This window comes from Malus domestica, chromosome 17 (genome assembly GCF_042453785.1).
Source record: "Malus domestica chromosome 17, GDT2T_hap1".
NCBI lineage: Eukaryota > Viridiplantae > Streptophyta > Magnoliopsida > Rosales > Rosaceae > Malus > Malus domestica.
The window spans coordinates 33061499-33075811 of record NC_091677.1 but is presented as its reverse complement, the minus strand read 5'-3'; the positions used below and the strand labels follow the sequence as shown (position 1 = coordinate 33075811).

At 31.9% G+C, this 14313-nt stretch overlaps 1 protein-coding gene and 1 long non-coding RNA gene across 2 annotated transcripts; one reads left to right on the top strand and one right to left on the bottom strand.

Moving 5' to 3' along the window:
* Nucleotides 1–2061: 2061 nt before the first annotated feature.
* Nucleotides 2062–2448, top strand: LOC139193692 (uncharacterized). The gene is made up of 2 exons (XR_011578093.1): nt 2062–2176; nt 2257–2448. It is a non-coding gene; the product is annotated as an uncharacterized lncRNA (long non-coding RNA).
* A 69-nt stretch (nt 2449–2517) lies between these two features.
* Nucleotides 2518–4475, bottom strand: LOC103432310 (nudix hydrolase 18, mitochondrial-like). The gene is made up of 5 exons (XM_008370499.4): nt 3903–4475; nt 3578–3692; nt 3400–3483; nt 3023–3151; nt 2518–2921 (listed from the first exon to the last, which is right to left on the bottom strand). Exons 1-5 carry the CDS (start codon nt 4001–4003, stop codon nt 2772–2774), a joined length of 579 nt encoding a protein of 192 aa, XP_008368721.1. The 5' UTR covers nt 4004–4475; the 3' UTR covers nt 2518–2771.
* Nucleotides 4476–14313: the final 9838 nt, after the last annotated feature.

Here is a 14313-nt window from a genome sequence, read left to right as displayed (position 1 = left end):
AATTGGCCACCGTCCCGATTAATGTCTAGATGTTTGAAAATTAAGAAATTGTATCTACTGAGGCGCTTGCATTGGACCCCCTAACCCTCCTAGCCCGCCTAACCATCTGCCTAGGTCGACTAGACACACCTTGGCACCCGCCTAGGTTGCAACTCATTAGACAGAAAATAGATAACTTTCATTTTGCATTTTATTCTTTTCAATAAATTGTAAGAGACTTCTTGAATACTAAATGAACACAAATTATATGATTGTTCCCTATGTTTTCATTATGTTCCAATACTTCATAATATATATTTTTTGTAATTTATGATGAAATTATATATATTTTAAGTATATACATGTACTTATTTACATGAAATATAATAGATTTACTTAAATTCGCCTAATTTGCCTAAGCGCCCGCTTATGGTCTGTCTAGGCGCCTAAGTGCTAGGCCCTAACCCGCCGTCCAATTAACGCCTAACGTCTTTTAGAACCTTGCATACACATGCAGCTAGCCTGCCCACCTCTCCTCCACTATTTCATATATAATTTACTACAGAGAGTTACTTAACAAAACAAGAAAACAAATATGTATTATGGCAGAGAGAAAGCGGCCGATACCACAAGTGTTTACTGTGCACAGTGGAATGGGAGCAACAATCTCGAAGCATTGAACTCACACTGCCCCATTTTTTTTTACAAACACTACAACAAAAAACTAGTGGTATGCAGTAGAAAAAAGTGGTGTGCAGAAATCATATCCCGTTATCGAATTTAATGTTCGTCAAATAGACAAAATTCTGCGGAAGTATTCTCAGGAATTTATATCTACCTATATTTTTTCAGTGCAAAATGGGCAGGACCAGTCTGATCAGGCCTGAGGTATAGACGGGTAGACCTCTCCCAGCCTAAGTTCTGTAAGATTCAACTCTCTGTTCAGGCTGAGCTTCCCAACCCAGATGAGAAAAAGTCAGGCCCGGGTCTATTCCCTAGTCCAAATGGTTGAATGGGCCGTTAAAACAGTCCCAAAATTTACCGAGCGACCTTACTCTTTAATGAGTTTGTTTCTCAAAATTTGAATGATTACAACTTCTGTTTACTCAAAGCCCTTAAAAGTTTCAAATGATCTTTCATTTAAAAACTTTGTTTCAGTGTTAATTTTTAGGCTTTTTAGCCAAAATGATCCTTGAAATTTGCATAACATATCACTTTGGTCCTTGAGATTGAAAATCAATATAAATAGTCCTGATATTGTCCACCATCCATTATTTTGGTCATTCTGTTAAGTGTCCCAGAGCTCTTGGCCGGAAGTTTGGTCCCTAAGATTGATAGGTGACTGGTCTGTGGGAAAACTAGAAAACTTGCCTGAAACTGATTAAAATTTAAACGTTTATAACTTCTTCAATACTCAATGAAATCGAGTGATTCAAAAATGAAAATAATACTTCTCGACAAGACAAAGACAATGGTATCTTTTTAAATGGCTAATTCACCGTGGTTTGGCTGGAAAACAGCTCGAACTTGGCTGGCTTGATCTTGAGTTAGCCACTTTCGAGCCATTTTCGGCCAAACCACGGCGAATTAGCTATCGAGAAAGGTACCATTCTCTTCTTCTCGTCGAGAAGTATGATTTTTGTTTATGGATCACTGGATTTCGTTGATTATTGAAGAAGTTATGAACGTTTAAAGTTTACCCAGTTTCAGGCGAGTTTTCCAGTTTTCCAGTTTTCCCACGGACCAGTTACCTTTCAAGCTATTGTCCATCCATCTCCACAACCATTGGGCTTCCAAATAGATATAATCTTGTTGTGCACTTTCCTATCTTCATTTTGATATATTATGAGTCGAATTTGGTTAAAAAACGATTGAGTTACGAAGCTTTGAAAATTACTCAAAGTTCCGGCCAAGAGTTATGAGACACTTAATGGAGATTTTAACGGAAGGATCAAAACAATGGATGGTGGACAATCTCAGGGACTATTTCTATTGATTTTCAATCTCAATGACTAAAGTGATGTGTTATGCAAATCTCATAGACCATTTTGGCTAAGAAACCTAATTTTTATGTCCCTTTCTTCTATTTCCAATATTACACTCTCCCTTCTCTCTCAGGTACACATAAACGGGAAAGAGATGGCCCCAAAACGAAGAAACGTGGCTTCGAGGAGGAAAAGAAAAGAGGAGAAAACACGTAAACATTCTCGTTCCTTTTTCGATCCTTTGTGTGTTCTGTTAGGACTCTGTGTGTATTGATATTGGCATTCCTTTCAGGTTTGAGAGGTCAGCAGAGAAAGCGAAAGAAACAACTGATTATATTAACTTGAATGTTCTTCGACTATGTAGTTTCTTAAACAGTTTTGTTCTTGTAGCTCTGTTTTGATTTCAACTTGGTACAAAGACGAAAGTGAAATTACGAGCAAATTACAGGCGATTCATTTGATGAAAGAGTACCCATTTTTTCCATTTCCTTTTGCATTCCTTTTACATAATTCAAGCTCGAAAGTCCATAGATTAGCCGAACAGCAAACGAAGTTGCGAAAAACGAAACGTCTTTATTATTTGAAACAATCTTGCTCACATTCTTTAGCTTCAACCAACATGATTGATACAAAATTTTCTGGAATTAGAATTCCAGCAAAACAAAAACAAGAAGCAAATGCTTTTCAGTTGTGGCTTTTTTCTTGCTTGTTTGAATCCCATAGGAGAGTACTGTACCTAAATGCTTTTTGTCGAAGAGGAAAAAGCAATACTGATATCTCCGTAAGCACTTCTCCGAAAGCACTTGTCTATAAACATGCGATCAGATTTTCCTTCCTAGATTTAAGAAGAGGGCCTTGATCCTTTTGTTGCTGAGTTGTTAGTCGATTTACTAATCTGTCCAAGGCTTCTTTCATCCACCAATGCTGACAAACTTCTCTTGCATCTTCAACACTCATCTATTTTTCGCAATTATTTCCAAATTAAGTCAGCAATTATATTACATTAATTGGATAAAATAATTGGTCAAATTAAACATGCACATAAAAAAAAAACATACCCAAATTCTTTGCCTGAGGTTCTTCTCCGGCCAGAAATCCAACTGCTCCTGAACAAGTAAAGGGAACATGTAGCCTTCTTTGTAAGAATCATGGCTTTTGCTATTGAAACTCCATTCACCCAATTCACGCTGCAAAAAAATAACAAGAACATCAAAATTATGGTATTTCCTAAATCAATTGTAACAAGCTAGCTAATCAACTGACGACGAGCATTGCTACTTGGACCACATTTACTGACCACATTGCTGATCACCTCTCGAATATGTGCGGATCCCACATATCATAGAAGAGGTGATTAGCAAGGTAGTGAGTAAATACGGTACAAATAGCATTACTCTGAACTAAATAATAAGTAACAGAGAAGATCATCGCTAACCTCAATGAGTCCCCGTACTCCTGCTTCCTCTAGCGTCTCTCGTGCCGCTGCCCCTTCCTTGGATTCGTCTAGTTCCCATCCTCCCTGTTAGGATTAATGGAAAATTTTGTATGATTTAAACTAAACTAATTACTGCAACAAATCACCATTAATTTGATAGAAAAGAAGATTAGGGTACCTTTGGAAAGAGCATCCCCTTTCCCTTCTGCGAGCTAATGACAAGAACTTCAAGTTCTTTTGCATCATTCTTAAAGGGAGTTTGCTTGGAAGCTTTATATCTATACGGAATACATCTGCACAAACAGTACAAAAGGCAATACCTCCATCAGTAACCAAAAACATCAATTTTTCTTCGTTAATACAAGCGATACTACTATTATAAGTTATACTAAGCGAAAGAAGGAGGGTTTAAACATGGGACACAGAGGGTTGAAGAAGAAGAAGCCCCTCCACTAATAAGTAATGCGGCAGATATACAAGTTGAGAGAGAGAGAGAGACTAACCCTACAACTTGGCGATGACCTTTGCTGTAACGCTGCATATGCCTTCCAGTGCGAGATACCAAAGCAGCAACCATGTTTTCTTGGGGTATCAAAGCTACCATTTTTTTGTTTCAGATAGAATCTTGCAAGTTAGAAACCAAACCAAACCCACCCTTCTTTTATAAACAAAAATAAGAGGAAAGCTTCCACACACAAAAAAACAAAATAAGAGGAACGGAATCTTTGGAAAATCAGAAAGATGTATCATATTGAAACCAGAAAAATATATTATATTTTGTTTTATATTTATTGCTGACCACTAGTAATATATAAATAAAGGAAATTAATAGTTAGACATATTGATGGCGGATCCTGACTTCCATGTGTTCTGTTATCCAAATAAAGGACAGCTGACCTACTCGTGCCATCCCATTTAATTCGGATGAGCGCGGTTCAGTTTGAATTTGTTTAATATAAAAAATACAATCGAATTAACAAACATTTAGCTGTTCAATTTGATTTGGTGTTGACGAATGCCATCATTGAAATATTACCATATCAAATTATTGTTAATCGCTTTGGTTCAATCGGTTTAAGAATATTATTTTTTGTAGTACATCGATATTTTTATATTAAGGAGAGAGAGAATTCGGCTAAGTCACACAATGGACAACCTAATTTGGTATCGAATTCGTCATCCATGAGATTCGAACATAAAACCTCTCACTTCCAAGTAATAAAAAAAGAGTGTTATTAGACTCACTCCATTATCCTATTTTCCAATCCACCTTATAATTTCACTCCCCTTAAAAAGTTAAAAATACTTAATACTCTTTCTCCACCCACTTTTATTCCAGAAATATCCTAAATACAATTAACATCATCTGACTCAATTCAACAACAACCTCCTTCCCACCAGAAACAATTTTTTCTCTCTGGAAATTTGGAGGGGAAGGCCTTGACGTGGCCCATTTTGACTAGGAGGAGGATGAGCGACATCCACGACAACATCCATGGTTGAAGTTGAGTTTTATTATTTGTGAGTTCGATTGAGATGAAGGAAAATATTAGGTTGAAGTGTCAAGCCGGTGGAGGATGGCTGCCGTCAAACTGGTTAGAATTATGGATAAGAAGATTCGTGGGATGCGAGTTCTAGAGAGTGGAACCGAACTGCGAGAGGTCTAAAAGAGGGAGGGAGAGAGAAGGTTCTATATTATTTAGGTATTTACATCATTTGACATAGGGGTAAACATGTCATTAAAAGTAAATTAATAAAAGGGTAGGGAAATAGGATTTTTTTTGGGAGGGGGTGGGATTAACAACTCTCTAAAAAAATCCCCACATTTCAAGAGTTTTAATTTTCTAAACATCCACACATCTTACACGTTAATTTGACCAAAAGATTAAACTTTTCACAACATTATCAAGTCCAAATACAACTAGAACTTAGCATCAATTAAATAACATATCATACTAGCAAACAATTTATTAGTTACAATCTTATACTTCAAGTGTTTTTTTATCCAAAAATATTTTCTTTAAACGCACTTTCATTTTAAAAGTACTTCCAAATACACCTTATTTTTAACCCTCCAAAATAATTTTTACATATAATTCAAGCTCTTTTTTTTTTCGTCTCCAACAATAATTTGAGGGGTGTGATGTCCACACATCCCTTTTTACTTCTCCCACATCTTTTTAGTTTTCAACAATCGGATCGGATGAATTAAAAAGATAAACGGACAAAAATTAACAATGGATGTATGAGAAGTAAAATGAGGTGTCTGAATAGTACACCCCTAATTTGATAATGTTCTGAAAAAATAAAAGAGATTTGGTCATGTGATTTTTTTTCTTTTTTCTTTTTTGTGCGTTAGGTGCGTGGATTACATCGCATGTGAGAGGCACGTTAAAGGACAAAAAAGGTGGGTCCCGCAGTGCAGCACACTTAGTGCAACTGACAGGTAGGCGGCGTGGCCCTTTTATAGTCGTTGGATTTTCAAAGGTAAAAAATCTGGACCGTGGCTTTCAATGGCAAGAAAAAAAAATGGGAAGACAAGAAAGTGTGGTGGGTCCCGCAGAGCAGCACACTCAGTCCAAATCAAGCAGATATTTTTAGGGTTTCCCATCATTTAAGTGTAGATTTAAATAAAAAATATGTGACATTTTTAGGGTTAAGAATTAAAAAAAAAATGAAAATGTGGGATATAGTCGTTGGGGTCCACAATCTGGGTTGTTAAATTGCAAAAAGGTATTAATCTAACGGTCCATATTAATTCAGTTAGATAAAATTTTAAAAAATTAAAAATACACAAAAATGAAAAGAAAAAAAAAAACAATTTCCTAGAATTACCCAACCATCCTCTTCCATCCTACACTACATCTCAATATTTTCAAAATTCATACCGGATCATAACACGTGACGCTACATATTAGTTAAAAATCTTATCTAAAATCTATCCACAAAAATTATAATTTCAAATGATAACACGTGACGTGACGAGATCAGTTGAAAATCTTATCTGAAATTAAACTTAATATCATCCTTTTATTAATTTAAAAATAATAATAATAACAATTGCCCAAGCAATTCAATTACTATATAAAAATACACTCGAATTGTTATTATTTACTAAAACAATAATTGCCTATTGCCCAGTTGTCCGGGAAATTATTGCATTGAGGAGTGGACTTCCTCCTACGCCATAAAAAAGGAGCCTTTTAGACCAAGACTGGAGATGCTTGCTTTCCTACATGTAAAGGGTAGCTTTATCCAGTTAGCTTATTGCCACTCTTGATTAAACTTCTTGCAAATGATAAAAAAATATTTTCTTTAAGTGCAAAAAAACTAAATAAGAAATTTTAATAGTGTTTACCTAAGTAGCATGATTTGTATCCTTAATTGTTGAAAAAAAAACTAAGGTTAATAGGTATATTTTTGTTACAAGCAATTAAAGTTTAATTGTTACATTAACCACATAGAAATTCAAAAATGATTCAATGCAGCTAAATATCGGATTTAGTGTAAATGAAAAATCGTAAACAATGTTAAATGCACATGAAACATGGATTAATTTACGCCTGATTATATTAGGACAACGGTTTTAAGGGGTAATTTCAAATTTTCATTAGAAGGGTTCATCTTAACATACTTAACTCTCACTCTTGGAATGAGGAAAAGTTTGAACTCGGGACATAGGGAGTTGAAGATGAAGGCTCTAATCATTAGGGTAATCCACCACTTCCTAGATTGTTGACAATACTTTAGGAGTTGTCGAAATAGTGGAACTGTAAGAATTTTGTAATAATATGTCGATATTTCGGCCTACTTGTCGGATTATGCTGATATTTTTGGTGGAACCTAAATAAACTCCACACATGTTGTCAAGATTTCATAGAGATAGGCTAGCATGCCCTTAATAACCGCTATGATATTGTCCTTCAAATTGCATATTATTACATACACTTCACGTTATGCGTGCGAGTTTTATCATAGAAGTCTCGATATCATTAATGATAAATATTATAACTTATTTTTCAAGTTTTCAACACGTGAAATTATGCAAGTTCGGACATCAAGTGGTTGATTAACAATCATCGTTAGTCTGAGCCTTGAAATCAAGCAGTATAAATTTTGAAACCCACCAGCAAATATGGGAGGAATCTCAAGATTTATTGAATAAGAACTTATAATTATAATTGTTTTAGACTTTGTTTGGAAATACTTTTAAAATGGCTGAAAACTGTTTTGGTAAAATTATATTTTAGTTTTAAAAGCACTTCAAGTGCTTTTTTTACAATTTGCTTGCATTTTTAGTAATGATTAGTTTTAAAACACTTTCACCAAAAGTATTTTCAACACTTTCAAATAAGTTTTTAGACTAAATAGTATTATTCTATTTATACGAATCTAAATTATATTGAGGGAGACTTTGAGGAACCATCAATTGGCTAAGTCATGCTATGTAGCCAAAATAAAATCTTAAATATAATGAAGGAGACTCTCAAAGTCGCTATCATCAATTGTGTCCACTTATAAACTTTTAAAATCAATAATAAAGTCCACTTTCTAGAATATTGAAGAGGTTAAGGCTCACAAGTCACCATTTCTCTTAAGAAACTAATATCTTATCTTATTTTTTTATTGCTTTAGTTAAAGATTAAAGCAAAATGTATAGTAAAAATAAGAAAAGAGAAAAGAAGGAAGGATTGGAATGAGAGAGTAGGGTAAAATATTATACATTACTAAAACGATAAATTAAGATCTAAACAAACTACTTTTCTTTCGACGTTCTTATTTTATACATTATCTTTCGTTTATCGACCATACATTTCTGTTTATATTTTTTCTGATATTTTAAAATGAAAACTAACCATAAAATAAAGGGTTCTTTAGAAAATGGCCCTTGAAACTCTTATTTTCCAAACAAAAACCCACCTAATATTAAATATCCAAATAAAACCCAAATTTCAAATAGAATACCATGTAGACAAATATGTAACCAATTATTATCACATATTTACAACTTATGCCACAAAACCCTAATTATGTCAATAAATATTATTACTTACCCTAATTATGATTAGTAATTAACCCCATATGGAAAATTTCACCTTTCTTGTATGGTAAATATTAGGAATATATATATATATATATATATATATATATATATTAATTTAACCATGTTCATAAACAATTATGGGCACATTTTTCATATGAAAAAAAAAATCCTTGTACAATCAGTTATTTGCATCAAATAATATTGTTGGATAAAAAACAATAAAGAACCAATTAATATTCTTTTATGTTGTAGGTAAATTATTTTACCTAGATTATTACATACGTTAGGCATTTTTTGTTTGTTATCATATATGCTTGTTAAAAATAATTTATCTATATTTGTATGTAAAATATAAGTAAATTAATTTTGAATCAAATAGCATTTATTTTGTAGGTAAATTAAAATAGTAGTTCCATTATTTTGGTAAAGTTAAACAGTGCCTAAATTATTTCGTAAGAATTAAACCAAGACAAATTATCTCTACTAAAATAAAACAGTAGATATTCGACAAAAAATCAATAAAAAATAAAACAGTAGATACATTATTTTCTTATAAGATTAAACAATAGGTAAATTATATTGTAGGTACATTATGTTTGTAATATAAAAAAAAGAAATTGAAATTTATAAACAAAAAGTAGTAGATATATTATTTTTTAATCAAATTTCCTTTATTTGTAGGTGAATTATTTTCATGCATTATTATATATATTGGGCACATTTTACTACTAATATATATGTGTGCAATAATTTACCTATATTATTATATAAAATATAGATAAATTTATTTTGAAATCAAATAACATTTTTTATTTTATAAGTAAATTATTTTACATGTATCATTACATATACAGGGCAAATTTATTACTAATACACATGTCCAAATAATTTACCTATATTTTTTAAATATAGCTAAATTATTTTATAGTGCTCTTTCATATTTTCATTTGGTAAGAAAATGACAAGATTAAATTAAAATTGTCTAATTTTATGCAAATTTGAAAAACAATTACGAAATCTTAAGGAAAGTATAACATTATTAGTTCTTTTTTTCCTTAACATACAATTTGTTATGACATATTATTATTTTAAACATTAATGCATTTTTTTCCATTAATCTCTCCTTTCAAAATTTGCATAGAATTAAATGTTTACATTAAAACGGTAATTAGGGGTATTTTAGGCATCTGCAAAATGTAAAATGTGTAAAGGCAAGCAAAATTAATGAATTTGCTTATGTGGAGCCTAGTCATTGGGTTTTATTCAGATAAAAAGACTATGTCGGGTTTTATGTAAAGAAACTTAAGTTTCAGAGGCTAAAGTCATATTTTCAGTAAAATAAAATATGGTTGTCAAATAGAATGAGTCTTAGAATGCTCCTCACTTTGTTCATTTTTCTTTAACAATTTGTGTCAGTTTTTGGGGCATCTTGAGTTAAATCTTTTGTTAATTTGGACTTGTGTATATTGGAATTTTCGTGGTGTTAGGTTTTCTCGAGTAGTTTCATCTTTTTTCATCATAAAAAGGATTTAAAATAGTTAGATGCCAAAGTGAAATAATTGTTAAAAGGAGTCGACCATATAAAGTTGACAATGAAATGAAGCAAAAGGGACCCGTTGTGAGTCATCGACACGTACTCGCATGCGTGCCTCTCCATTTGTTAGGTAACATTAAAAAGTTAAAACAAAACAATCACTTGGTCCCCATTCCCCAGTCTCTCTCTCTCTTCCTTTTCAAAATTTGTGTTTATACACTGTACACATAGTTTTATTCCTCATCCTCTCATTTCACTGCTAGATATTTTTTAATTTTAAAATTTACATTTATACATTGTATAAATTTTAAAATTTAAACTTATTTAACGATAATAGATAATGATGAGGAAAAAACAATTCTTCCCCATAAAGGATGCATAAGATTCAAAAGTCGCGCTGCAATATTATAGAGAAAAGAGTGTTAGTTATTATCCATGTGTACCCTCAATTCTAAATTATTATAATTTTTTCTTTTAAAATAATTACTAGTTTGTTTCGATTTATCATTGGATTTTGAACATGATAGGTAGTCAAGCCTAATTGTTTTTTAAGTAATAAGAAAACAGAAACGATAAGGACATTTATTATTCTTTATTAAAGTTTTTTTTAACTATTGAATTGAATAAATTAAACGAAAATAATAAAGAAATTAAATAATGGCGTGTAAATGTTTGTAGTTATCATTTCTCTTTAAAAAAAAAAAACAATGGCATCACTTGAGAGTTGAAAGCCCTTCCGATTTCCACAAGTATAGTTTATGTGTTTATCCTTTGATGGTCTAGTGTTTAGTTGTTTATATATCCATTGATACATTGAGAGTGGATCGTGAATCGATATGGTCGTAAATTCAAGGTTAAATCAAGTTTTTAATATAAGACAATATTATTTAGGAATTATGATTAGCACTCAAAAAATTTCATTCTACATTGCTCACAAATGTATTTTTCTTTCTAATTATAAAAAGTTTGGAGTGCCAAATAAAATCTTTGAAGTGCTAATAACAATTCCCTATTATTTTTACATTAATTCAAATTAAACTGCACATAATCAAATTGGACAGATTCACACTCGAATGTGAGAGGAACACATAATCAAATTAGGCAAAGTAACTGCTCCCTGTCGACATCGTTTTTTGCTTTGTGTTTCTTAATCCCATCTGCTTTTTACAAGTTGTGATTGGCCTTTTTTCGGTTGGATTTTTCCATCTTTGTTTCTTTCTCCCTTTTTATTAACCTTTTCCCATTGATATCAGCCAGAGAACTACTTGTGACAGTGTGTGAACGCACCCAAGTTACTCCCACTAGAAGAAACCTTATCCAAGAGAAGTTTTATGGACGATTTGAAGCTTTCAAAACCTCTGGCCGAAATCTCTGCCTAACCTTCCAATGTTCCAATTGAAAACTAGCTACCACAAAAAATGCATTTGTCCTTTGTGTTGAAATGGCAAGAGTTACGTCTCTCTAGTGTAAATGCATCCTCGTCACGCCCACATGTCAAGAAAAATACAAGTCTATGTAATATCCTTTTTCTCTATAGGAAAAAAAAATGCTTTTCCTTTTATTTAGAGAGCTGTTATTTCCACCTCAATGTCTTATCTTCCCACCCACCTTTTATGAAATTTTTAATTACAAATTTGTCAATTTGTAAAATGACTAATAAGGACCTTGGTTACCCCCTTTCGCATTACTTTTTTTTTAATAAAAAAGAAAAAAGAAAAGTTTGGGCGTGATAACTCTCGCTCTATGTTTAGACGATTTATCTCCCTTAAACCCTAACTCATCATTCCCATCTTCTTTCATTCAGAGAAAGCAAAAAGAATGAACTTAGAAGATGATGTTTCTATGGAAGAAGTAGATGATTATGTTTCCATCGAAAAGGTAAAAGATAATTTTATGTGGATCATCTTGATTTGTCGACATCATATAATTGAAGCATAGCTCTGTGACTTTTTATCCCTATGTATATATATATATATATATATTAAGGGTTATTTTAGGAATAGTAGTGGGTGGAAAAATAAGACAAATTGGTGGATCTAGCAGCACTCTTTGTTTAAGTATGTAGAACATATGTTTTTCAAAGCTTGAAGTGCGTATTTGATACATAAGATTATGGTACAAAACAAACTTCTGTAGAGAGGATACATATGATTCCAGTTTTGTTAGTTCACTCCATATTTAGTTTATGTTAAGACTGATGATAAATATTCTAATTCAATCCTAAATCGATCAAACAATCACCCTAGAAATTTCTTTCGTTAATGCATTGTAGTTGTGCGTGCATGCTAGGGTTCCAATAGTGGAGTAGTGATTCCAGGGCCAACATGTTAAAACGTGAATAGTATGATTCATAAATCCATTCCCTATGCATGTTACCATTTCTGTACTTTAAGCATTTTAGTTGTGGAAATACATTAAGCCAGCCAAATAAATGAACTCTTGTTCGTGATACACGATTCACCAATAAGTCGGCGAGATATGTCGGCTAGGGTTGAATTTTATAACGCAGTTGTTTTTTGTTTTTTATTTTTAGGAAAAATTAGTATCCGGTCCTTAGTTTTTACTGTTCATTGACTAACACCTTATTAGTTCTCAAATTTTGATTCAAGTCCCTAGCATTAATGTGATAATGAATTTACATGTTTATTATATAATTTTTTTAATATAAAAATTAGTAATTAATTTAGGGTTTAATACTCACACCTCTATTAAACTTCTAATTAATTTTCAATTCAAACATTTCCAAAATAATAAAAAATTAAATTAAATTAAGTTTGTACCTATTAGTTTTTTTTTATATATAAAAAGATTCTCAATTTTTTAATTTTAAATGTACCCATTCATATAATTTTTCAATTTTTTTAATCTTAAATGTACCCATTCTCAAATATATCAATTTGTTATATGTAAAATGTACCCTTTTTTAATATAAAATCCATTCAAATTTTTTAATCCATGTTTAAACTTATATGGGTACATTCTTTTTCGTTGATTTGAGAATGTCCATGTTTTGGTACAATAACTTTTTTTGTTAATTTTGGTTAATGTACCCATACATATATGTACACACACACACAATATATAGAGAGAATAATTTATATTTTATTATTTTTAATCCCATAATTATGGGTTTTATTTAAAATCTCATTAATATAAACAATTACAAATTTCAATTGTTAATTTTTAATTAAAAAAATATAGTAACTTACATTATTACATTAATATCAGGGACCTCAATCAAAAACTAAAAACTAACAAGATTTCAATCAAAGGATATTGATAACTAGGGACCGCATCCAAAGTGTCCCTTATTTTTATTTATGTATGTACTTCGTTACTGCCTCATGGTACCATCCATGCGAGGATCCTCTCCGGATCCGATTCCTTTCGGATTCTTCTTTTTTAAAGGCCGAGTCAGCGTCATGGGTCTTCTCGAAGCTGATTATTGGCAATGTCGGAATAATTGTCGATGACGTACTCTAGCTTGTGGTTTTGAAAAACAGAGCGTGTAGAAGTTTCTCGATTAACATACAAAAAAAGTGAAGAAGAAGACGCAAAATTGAAGAATGATTATTGAAGAAGAAGAAGACGACGACGAAGCAGAAGCAAAACTTCATCGAAGAAAGAAGGAGAATTCGGGGGTCTGAAGAGGATCCTCTCCCCATGCATAGGGTTTCATGGCAGACAGAGTATTTATATAGATTGTCGGAAAATTAAGGTTTTATCATAAAAATCTGACATTATGAGAAGTAATCCAAATTACTTATAAATCTATATGAAGTATTTAATGTAGAATTCTCTCAATATGGACATTTTCTTTTCTTGTTGAATCTGTCCACGTTACGTAACGATGGGATTTCTCCAATAGGCACATCACTAGGAGAAATATTTCAACATCTATGTGAGTTGGCACATGTGGTTTCCACCGTGACTTTTGGGTTGCAAGATTACCTAAACAAAACAAACTCTTCTGGAAAATGACTTCCAAGTAAATTCCAAATCCCCAACAAACCTCTCATTTCAAAAACTGAAGCAAAAGTCTTAGTATCATTATCAAATCATAATACGATGGTCTTGCAGCCAAAATCATCATCTAAATTAGTATATCTCCTCATTTTGATCCCTGATAATGAAAACTAATAGAAGTGATTCCTAAATTTGTTTACCGTAAATTATTTTGGTAATTCCTTGAAAAATCTGTTAATATCTCCAAGAACCTCTTCTATCACTTTGGTTCCTGACAAATTCAATTAACAGTCTTTTTCACAAAAGAACTATTTTTATCGATTTTCATTGTTAGGAACCACAATAAGAGTAATATCAATCTCAAAGATCA

Coding starts and splice junctions, on each gene's coding strand:
- LOC103432310 (XM_008370499.4), bottom strand. CDS start 4,003: ATGGTAGCTTTGATACCCCAAGAAAACATGGTTGCTGCTTTGGTATCT. Junction 3,484..3,577: donor AGGGGATGCTCTTTCCAAAG/GTACCCTAATCT, acceptor TAATCCTAACAG/GGAGGATGGGAACTAGACGA. Junction 2,922..3,022: donor ACCTCAGGCAAAGAATTTGG/GTATGTTTTTTT, acceptor TGCGAAAAATAG/ATGAGTGTTGAAGATGCAAG.